The following is a 10,727-nucleotide window of genomic DNA, read 5'->3' on the forward strand; positions in this document are numbered from 1 at the left end:
GCTTTTCCATACCCCTAATCATTTTTGTTGCCCTTTTCTGAACCTTTTCCAGTTCCAATATAATTTTTTTTACCATATCTGCATGCAGTATTCAAAATGTGGGCATACCATGGATTTATATAGAGGCAATATGATATTTTCTGTCTTATTATCTAGCCCTTTCTTAATTATTCACAACATTTTGTTTGCTTTTTTGACTGCTGCTGCACATTTAATGTATGTTTTCAGAGAACTATCCACAATAACTCCAAGATCTGTTTCTTGAGCGATAACAGCTAATTTAGACCCTGTCATTTTATATGTATAGTTGGGATTATGTTTTCCAATGTGCATTACTTTGCATTTATCAGCATTGAATTTTATCTGCCATTGTATTGCCCAGTCACCCAGTTCTGTGAGATCCTTTTGTAGCTCTTTGCAGTCTGCCTGGGACTTAACAATTTTGAGTAATTTTGTATCATCTGCAAATTTTGCCACCTCACTGTTTACCCCTTTTTCCAGATCATTTATGAATATGTTGAATGGGACTAGTCCCAGTACAGACCCTTTGGGGAAACCACTATTTACTTCTCTCCATTCTGAAAACTGACCATTTATTCCTACCCTTTGTTTCCTATATTTTAATCAGTTACCAATCCATGAGAACATTCCCTCTTATCCCATGATAGGTAGGAGTATATCAAGCTGTGAGAATCTCATGGGTAGTGGGATATTGTTATAAATTCTGTGGAGAAGTGAGTGAGAGCTCTAATCACACATGGACTGCCTTCACTAGGGGAAAAAGTGTTCTTAACTTGTGTGTAAACTACAAACTGGCTTGTCTTCATTAGAGTTCATCTTGCATGAGTTAAATCGATTGAGAACACCACCTTTGTTCTCACAGTGGGGCGAGGAAGGTCATGGGGGAGTTAGCTGTGAACGTGTGTTTAGAGATGTAGCGATTTCGTTGTAAATGCCTGTCACTAGCCTTCAAGTGTACGTCTTGTATTATTGGCGTCTTCTTTATTTACAATACTTATTTTCAGTCTAGTCTGAATACAATAGTATAACAAGAAAATGCATAGCGGGCTTTTTGGAAGGGGGAGGGAGGTAGGAAAGCTGCATGCCCCGCCTCCCACTCCTCCTCGCAAGAGGCACTCCCTCGCCTCCTAGGGAATTGGACTCTATTAGAGTATAGGATGAGACCTTCCTGAGCGGACAGATTATCCCACACCTCCCCGCTGGAGGGTTTCTTGTACTGTATCTATTCCTGTGTTTTTAATTCTATGGAAGGTTGGAGGCATGCGGGGTGGGGGTTGTGTGTGGTGCAGTTGTATGGGAGGACGCAGCATTACTGTGTGTGTGTGCAGGATGTGAGGCAAGTGCATAGGAAGGCAAAGTGGGTGCAGTAGCCGTGGTGGAGTGGCAGAGCCGGGACTGTGGTGCTGGAGACCGGTTCGACGGAATCCCATGTGCGGAACTTCAATTGCCCCTTTGAGCCCCCATTTCAAGCTGTGAATGCAGTGCACCACGGAGACTGATTTATTGCGACGCGCAGAAGACCAGGAGGCGGGAGCATGCGCAGAAGAGAGCATATTGAAGCTGGTGAGTAACGCATGCGCATTGTAGAGAGAGGAAATAAATCCGAACGAGCAGCGTGAAGCATGCGCATGCGGGCCCCGCCTGGCCCTGCGCTAAGGGGAATTCGATTAGTTATTTACGGTAACAGAAGTCGAATGAATTTAGAACCTCTCCGCTTCCCGTAGTGCGGACTGTACCAAGCCGGCCGGGGGAGAGGTGCATCGCGGCCAGGCCCGGCCGTTCGCCCAGCGCCTTTGGGCAGACGCACGCAGTGGCCGGCTGTGTGACTTGAGGCGCACGTAGGGAGGCGGGTGAGTATCAGGCAGGCCCGGAGTGCGATGGGGTCGGAGTGTATGGAGGCTTCCCCTCCCACCCCGCGGTCTGCAGCGCAGTGGCGGCGCCGGCGGAGAGACGGGGCTGGGGGCCGCGGCTGGGTAATGGCAGCGCTGTGAGGAGGGGGAGCGGGGCAGGGACTGCAGCCTCAGGACACGGAAGAAGGAGGGAGGCCGGCCGGCCGGCTCAGGCCTCTGCTGCCAGGTAACCCCGCGCTGGAGGCGCCTCTGGCTTCCCAGCGAACGCCGGGGGGAAGCGGGGCAAGGGCTTCCCGGCGCCGAGGGGGTATGACCTCCTCGCGCACGGCCTGGATCCGCTGGGCCCGTCTCGGGGGGGTATGTTACCGCCGAGCGCATTTGCTGGCCCTGCGCCTCCCGAGAGGGCTGACTGCTTCCCCACCTCCCCGGGGATCTGTTGGCTGCTCCCCAAAACCTCTCGCCCTCGTGACGGGTTTTGTTCTCCTCCCCACGCTAAGCCCCGCCGGGTTGAGGTCCCGGCCATGTTTGGCTCTTTGCACCCGTTCTGAGTTGTTCCTCGCAGGCCCCGGAATCCGCCCCCCCCAGGGGGAAATGTTACACCCCCGTCCCCGCCAGTTTCACTTTTGGTTTGGGAGTGAATAATGTGGGTGTGGAGGGGTTAGGGAGGTGAGGGGCCCACTGTCCGCTCACTGATTCCGCTCCTGGGCGATTTCCAGGACCCTGGTTGCTGGACTTGGCCAAGTTAGATCTTTTCCATGTTCCAACTTAAGTAGCCAATATCTCGTCCCCTGGCTGGCTCCCCACACTCCACCTTTGTGTGCCTTTTGCTTTCACAACATATTTATATAGCTAAGAACTATTGGGACCTGCATGTGGTCACACAACCTACATTTATCACATTTAATAGTTCCCCACTCATAAATAGAACATATAACGATGGGAACCAAAGGCTGTCTGCTTCTAATGTACGATGGGGTTAAAGTGTATCTACCTGGTTTTTCACTAGTGCAAACCCTTGGTGTAGAGAAGATCTGCACTGATGCATCTTGCTCTGAAGTAAGCTGCATTAGTTTACTTTTTATATTAGTGCAGTGTGTCCACGTTGTAGCTACGCTTAAACGCAGGAGTGTTTGTGTGACACCCCCTTATAGACAAGCCATACTGAATTTTCTGAGGATTAATTAGTTCATCTAAAATGTTTTGAAATTATAAAAAGAAATTATGTAAATACTTTATTGTAGTTTTAACTCCAGCAATGTATCCATCTCCAATAAGCACTCTATCTCAAACCAGTTAATATTTGACATTTGTGGGTATGTTTCTTTCTCTTTTTTTTGTGGGGGTCACAAAGGATATGAAATTGATATACAGATTACATATATTCAGCACCACTGAAATACAGCTTCATTGGTCCGGCTGCCTCATGGGGGAGATATTTTCTTCAATCAAGTTAGTTTCTCATGACAGGAAGAAAACTCTTCCTTGTGTAGAGATACTTGGAGAGAATTGGGGCAGCAACAAACTGGTGTACAGCATGCTACACAACCCTTTTGAGGGGATGCTGCTGACATGTGGGGACATGGCTATTAAACCCTGCTCATACAAAAAGTGCCATGGGAGCCTTCAAATTCTTAAAGAGCAGAGATAACTTCTGCTTAGGTCTCATCAAAGTGTTCCCACATATTTTAATATACTTGTGTGATTAATCCTTTTAAATAAAGACAAGTTACTAATTTTTGTTGGTTGCCAAAGACATGCTTTATTGTGGTTTATGTTTCTTTTAGTGGAGTTCATCTTCCTTTTGGAAGACATACCCCTCAAATCTCTTCCCTTCCTGTTTTTTTTTATTTATTTCTTTTAAGAAGGAAGGGACCTCAGGAGGTCATCTAGTCCAACCCCCTGCTCAAAGCAGGACCAATCCCCAGACAGATTTTTGCCCCAAATTCCTAAATGGCCCCCTCAAGGATTGAACTCACAACCTTGTGTTTAACAAGCCAATGCTCAAACCACTGAGCTATCCCTTCCTCCATTATAACTTGTTGCCATTTTTGTCAATTCATGTTAATAGTAGCAATATATTATCTCTGGATTCTGGAAAATACCTTTTCTTTAAACATAGTAGTGTCCATTTTATAAATGTTTTGAATATTTATACTAAACTGAAAATACTAATACATCATTTGGTGTGTGTTAATAGTAGTAAGTTTGTTTTTTAGCAGGAAAAAGGTTCCTGTTTTAGAACCTAGGACAGTATCTTGATGTAACTTGATATTCTCATCTGTATAAATGTCCAATACTACTCAGAATCCTACTAAGCTCTCTGCCTTCATGTTATTCTAGTAATGAGTTCCACAGGCCAGTTTTTTAAAAGTATTTCCTTTTATCAGTTCAAAACTTGCTGCCTTTAAATTTTATTAAATTTCCCTTTGTTATTGTTGGAGAAGGTAAGTAGAAGTGCCTGATCTACTGTCTCTTAAATCTTGCATTATTTTGTATGCTTTTCCCATCTTCCTGCTTTGTGTCCTCTCAAACTACACAGACCTAATCTTTGCAGGCTTTATATGCAAGTTTTTCCATACTTCAGATTGCTTTTGTCAGGGATCTCTGAACACCTTCTATTTCTACTATATCCGTTTTAGAGAAAGTGGCTAATATTGAATACGGTCTACTAACACTTTTTGTCTTTTTGGCTGCCGTTACATATTGAAAAGAGGTGTGTTTTTTGTTGTTTTGTTTTTGTTTTTTAAATTTTATGCATTTGACAGCACTTTGTCAATTTCAACTATTTTGTTCATGGCCAGGTGCTCTTTTGTCTCATGTGCAAGCATGCACTTCTGTAGGGGGAATTCATGTGTACAGTCTTTCCTGTGCCCTGCAAAGGGGTATACCAGTAGCATAAAAAGCTGCTCCTGTTTCTGAGTTTGGGACCCAGAGGGAGTTTGCTTTTATCTAAAGCTATCTGGATCTTTGCTTCCTTGGATAGGACAGGCTTTACTTTACCTATTTCTCAGAATTTTGACTCTTTGAAGCACTGATATTCTACCTTCATTCTGAGGCCAACTGTCAATGGCCTTGTTTCTATTGCTTTCAAGCAATCCTTGCTGACCTCAGATTCTGTTTGGACATTGTATAGAAGCCGTACACAGCAACTATGTAATCCACTGGGCTAGGAACCATTCAGTAAGGAGGCAAGATTATTGCTGAAGTACACTTAGGATAGTTTTCAGTCAGTAGTGAAGACTACTATGTAGTAGGTGAGCATGCTGACACATGCAGTGAATTCCTAAATGTTACCAGGCCAGTACCCTTCAAGTTGATCAGCTTTGTCACAAATGGGGAGTCATTACTCATTGAGAAAGAAGACTATTTTTCTCTCCGAACAAGACAGTTAAGGTCATTGAATAATAATCCTTTCAAGGCTTCAGTGTAAAACACGAATAATTTTCCAACAGATCAAGATACATAACAAAGGATGGACTTTCTGGATGATGATGAACTTTCACTGTTGTTCAAGGTGGCTGAATTAAACCTGTTATTGAGTGCCTAAGGATTGTCACTTCAGTGTTGTAGGAGATCACATCGTAATACTGCAGTGCACAATCCAAAATTTTACACTGAACATCTCTGACTTTAAGGATGGACTGCCTCCTTCTGTCCCTCCTTCTCATACAAAAGTTCATAAGTACTAGAGAACCTTGTGTATTCAAGTAGTGCCAATATGAAGGATTGTGAGGAGGCATCTCTAATTAAGAATGTACAAATACAGATCTTTCTGCTTCTCATGGACCAAGCACTGCAAGTAGTTGAGCTACAATGCTGTACTCTTCAGTGTCCATTGACTATTTGTCAGATCCTTGAAGGTACTAAATCATGAAGATATGAAAGTGCAGGGATTCAACTAGAATAGAGTAAGTATCTGAGAGAGAGAGAGAGAGAGAGATATCATCTCAAGGGTAGAGTCTGTCCAATTCACCATCAAGTGTTAGGAACTATGTAACAGCATGTGAAGAGCATAAGTCTAACCCTTAACTGAAAGAGATAAGGAAGAAATTTTTATGGGAATAACCTTCCCTGCCCAGAGACCCATTGTCTATGCAGGGTTTATTAATTTTTGTTTCTTGCAGCTGCCAGACACAGGATGCTGAACTAGCTAGACCACTGGTCTGATCTAGTATGGTAATTCTCGTGTTTTAAGTTGACTGTCATCCCTTAACCTGTGGCTCACTAGTTTAATCACAACATGTGGAGTCAACTCTACCTGGTTTTAGGATTACCAAGTATTCACATAACATAATATTATTAAAACCATTTGGAAAGAATGTGTTGCCTAAGTTACTAACACTTGCTCGTTCTGTTAGCAGCATTTGGACGAGTTCAAATACCATTTTTTGAAATATGTTTCTTCAGTGGGTTACAATGTTAACCCTCTGCTTATTTTGTGTGTGCATGTGAAAATATGTATAGTCAGTATAGCAAATTTATACTTGTGTATTCCTCTGGAAAACACAACTTTTTGACAAGCAAAAATATAGAACTATTTTTTCATTGTTAATCATCAGAGTAAGAGGTGGGGCTGGAGTTTTGTGCATGGTCTGACAAATTTTCATGTTAAAAATTGGTGGTCTGAGATAGTATTGTGTGTCCTACATCTAACTTTTTTATATCTTTAATGTATTCAGCATGCTTATACATCATCTGATAAACTGTAAGCACCCTAGGGCAGGGACAATCTTACTTTGTTCAGAAGCAACCAAATCACATTTCATAACGTTATGTGAGAATGTTAAGTTGTACACATTCAGTGTTCCTGTTAAATGTACATTATAAAACACACTGTTCAGTGCAATTTGGCAGATTTGATGTTACTTTTTGGAGACCTTAACTTTAGTCTTCATAGACTTGGACTTTGTGTGACAATGTTAGAATAAGAGGCGCATATTTAATTTTTTACATAGGGTCCTTGATGCACAATATTACACCAGTGTACATAGTTATATTATAAAGAGAAAGTTTAAAGGTGATGCTTTTAAAGAAATTACTGTTTGCTTTAAAGGAAGAAGAGTTTCAGGACTCTACCAGTTACTTTCTAAAAACTCTTGAAACGTGCTGTTTGACTGCTTCTTAATGTTTAGGAGGTTGAGACTAACACTTTTTTTTCCCCCCCTACAGATTAACACTAAATCCCCACAATGTCCCTGAAACCACGAGTAGTTGATTTTGATGAAACATGGAACAAACTTCTAACAACAATTAAAGCTGTTGTAATGTTGGATTATGTTGAAAGAGCGACATGGAATGACCGCTTCTCGTATCCTTTAAACAGTATTTCACCTTTATTTTTCTACATATGAATATACTTAGCACAAAGTGCAATGGGCACTCTGTGCTAACCCACTAATGTGGGCTTGATCAATAAAACGAATGAGATTATTTCACTGACTTCAATGAGCTTTGGATGAGGTGTTGAGAGGAAGACCTGTGGTTTTATACAAACTTAATTGTTGTTCACTGTTTTTGTATAGAAGTGGAAATAATCAAATCTATTTTTCACATTGCTTTCAGCAGGATAAATCTTAATAGGTGTAACCAGAGCTGTTTTAACTGTTTTCTTTTCCTTCCAAAGAGGTATTTGTTTTTGTTGTTAAACTCATTTATATCAATCTTCCACTACCCTGGAACTGTTCTTGTTCAAAACCTCTATTTGTTGAGACTCCCCATCCTTATAAGCAAGCTATTTTAATTATACATGGAAGTAAAACCACTTATTGGTTCTAAGTATTCTTGATAGCATGTAAAGACATAATTGTTATAACTTAAATCACTTCAATTAATTAATAGTGGCCAGGGCAAAAACTTCTGCCACTTTAGAAACTCACATCCTGCTTTAATGCCATTTACCATTTTATTCTTCTCCAACAGCCAAGGATAAATAATTTTTCTTAAATGTACTTTGTGGTGATACTCTTCTCTCTTTTACATATAGTCTTATGATGTGAAGGGTCTTACTTTTTGAGAGAGAAGCATAGTTGTCGCAACTAAAATAGGCTTGTAGAATAATGAAGTGGCATAACCTACTGACCTATTTTTTTTTGCCTTCAGAGGAAAAAGCTGCCTTGTAATGGGGAATAATGAGTGAATTCTAAGTGACTTCTCAGAGACTCGCCTGCAATCTGAATCCTTCTGACAAGCAGTAATTTTCAGATCTAAGAGTCCAGATACTACAGGCCAGATTTTGATGCATAGATTTCTACCACATAAATATACAAAAAGGGAAGAAGAGCCTTTTGAGTCTACGTCTGTTTAACAAGCTGTGTTTGCATTTCAGAGTAGATGGCTTTCTATTGTGTCCATGTTGCTGTTCCTAAAGAATAACATAAAATTGAGTTGGTTGCAAGTCTGCTTACCACCTCACTTTCAAGGACAATAAGTTCTCTGATGGCTCTTGCATTAGAAACCCTTTTATAATTGCACTTCTGGAGTAATGACTTCTCACCCTGTCTTTAGGACAACCAGATTTAAAAAGCATTGTTACTTCTATAATTTAAAAAGTCACTACTGATTTGGTTTGAGAGGACTTGCATTTTGTCAAATTGTTCTGTTACTCTTTAACTGCAAGTGCAACTCATGAAAACCAAAAATAAGCTGTTTAAGAACTGCATGTTCCAATCTCAAAAGGATGCATAAATCAAGGTTGTAACTCTGAGCTGTAGAAGTTAGCCAGAATCTTTAAAAATAAATAAATAAAAATTAAAAAAAAATTCAAAATACTTGCAAATTTACATTTGTTTTACACTCTTCAAGAGCCTGCAAAGTAATAAGATAAGTGTTCCTGCCTTGATGATCACCAACCTGTGTGTGTGTGTGTATATATGTTTCTAAATTGTACATGGGAGCCTTTGTTTTAAAAATTCAAGCTGGCAGCGTTTCTCGTGTTTCAGAAACATTTGAAATTGTTACTTCATAAATCACTGGAGCTGGATTTTTTTTTAATCTATTTCAAAATATTTCCTTTTTCCTATGTAACCCCAATTTGTAACTTTTGTGTGAGGAACATGGAGATTATTTTTGAACCATGTGTGATAAATTTTGTACTGTTCCCCCTTCAGAACTTATTCTGCAGCTTACTGAACATCAGTCAACTAGAGAACGCACACTAGCAGACTCCCAAAATTAGCTTAGTGGAGGCCCTTGGTATAATTCCTAGGACCCCAGTGGACATAAACTCTTAATTCCATGTCTAGGAAGGTGGCAGCATGGTGACTCTTTTGGCATCTTGCAGCTATAGGAGAGGAGATCTTCTTGGAATACCCTCTGCACCTGCGTAGCATGATGAGCTTCTGTCAGCTTGTAGTTTCTAAGCAAAGATTGGCTCTTTTTGGAGCTGCTTCTAGCTTAAGTAAATTATATATTTCAACACAAGTCTCATTGGTGGGTATTCAAAACTGAATGAAATTACCAATTTTTTTCTATACAGTTAGTATTACAGTTTATTTCAGATTTGGAACAATCATTTAGTAATTCAGATGCTCTTACAGTGATACTTTAAAAAAATAAAAAGCTAGTTTTAAAAAGCCAGCTTGTTTTTTTGTTTTTAAAAAAGTGGATTGCACATGCACACGTGCACGCACACACACAACAGCTTCAGATGTCTTGCTTAAATGAAAATAGTTTAGTGTGGAACAACTTGTCTCTTAAGATCGTTCTGATTTTAGATATTTGTAAGGGCTTTAACCTTTGTACTAATTTGTCTTAAATGTGTATTAAGGAAATGTTACACCATTTGCCTTTATTTTTCTTGCTTTTTATTAGACTTGGTAACCTAGAGAAGTAATGTGGCTAAAGAATTTTGAACTGTGTAGTATTAAAACTCTCTCCCTATTTAGCACACTTGCTCATTATAGCACCATTGATCAGTCTGATCTGTTTATACTATCAACTTTTTAAATAAACTGATGATATAACCAGAAGATGGGTCTGAAGAATGGGGAGGAGGAGGAAGTATTTAGTTTTTAAATGTGGCATGGTATGGTATTAGAAACTTCATATTTACTGTGAATATCAATATATATTGTTACAGAAAAAGGAATCCAGTTGATTCTAGACCACATTTAGTAGCAGTGTACTATTGTACACTACAAAAATGGAGACCTACTTGCAGCAGTTGAGATGGGCTTAGGTGGTTAAAGTGAGGTCTGGTATTTCAATGAGGGATGGTGCTCTCAAAGGATAATCTCACTTATGGAATTTGCTTCTCCCCTCTGTTCCAACAGAGCCTGAAGTTTGTTGATAGTCTTTTTATAGGGTTGTCTTTTTTTATTTAGGATAATCCTCTTTAAAATGACGAAAACAGGATAAATGAGTTTGGGATACCAACTGAATAGTGTTACCTGCTTCTGATAAGGAGCAACTCATAGACTGTCTCTATTTAAAGCATGACTAATTTTTAGCTACCTTTTGACCTTCAGATTTCCTGTCTGCACCTCTGCAGAAATAAAATCGTTCTGGTGTTATTTCACTACGCAGTGTTATCACAGTACAGATGCCAGTTTGGTTTTGTTTAAAACTTGTTACTGTAAGTATCTTAGCTATTGAGAGTAACTTTTTTTTAATTTAGAAAGTTAATGTATTAAACAAATTGATGTGGCAAAGCTTTTAAGCAGTAACTTGCAGGACAACTGTACTTTTATCAGATTTTATTGGGCTAAGGTAGCTAACTGCCCTTTTTTTTTTTTTTTTTTTTTATTTCACACACTGTTTAGCAGTAAAAGTAAATCTTTAGAAAGCGGATGTTCAACAGTGTAGAATAGTGTGGTGGGGTTTTTTTTCCCTTTTTTTTTTTTTTTTTTTTTTCCCCCC

At 39.9% G+C, this 10,727-nt stretch overlaps 1 protein-coding gene across 4 annotated transcripts in view; it reads left to right on the forward strand.

Annotated features, from left to right (window-relative positions):
- Nucleotides 1–1,268: 1,268 nt before the first annotated feature.
- Nucleotides 1,269–10,727, forward strand: part of CUL2 (cullin 2) — a 98,926-nt gene continuing 89,467 nt past the window's right edge. Inside the window, exons 1-2 of one of the 4 annotated variants that reach the window (XM_034760088.1) lie at nt 1,269–1,584; nt 7,041–7,179. In XM_034760088.1, coding sequence (XP_034615979.1) covers nt 7,061–7,179 — 119 coding nt within the window. In that variant the 5' untranslated portion in view covers nt 1,269–1,584; nt 7,041–7,060. Of the gene's footprint in view, nt 1,585–1,660; nt 1,872–1,966; nt 2,098–7,040; nt 7,180–8,030; nt 8,044–10,727 lie in introns of those variants that run through there. The other 3 variants (XM_034760087.1, XM_034760086.1, XM_034760089.1) reach the window with 3 other exon arrangements.

This window comes from Trachemys scripta, chromosome 2, assembly GCF_013100865.1.
Source record: "Trachemys scripta elegans isolate TJP31775 chromosome 2, CAS_Tse_1.0, whole genome shotgun sequence".
NCBI classification, from domain to species: domain Eukaryota; kingdom Metazoa; phylum Chordata; order Testudines; family Emydidae; genus Trachemys; species Trachemys scripta.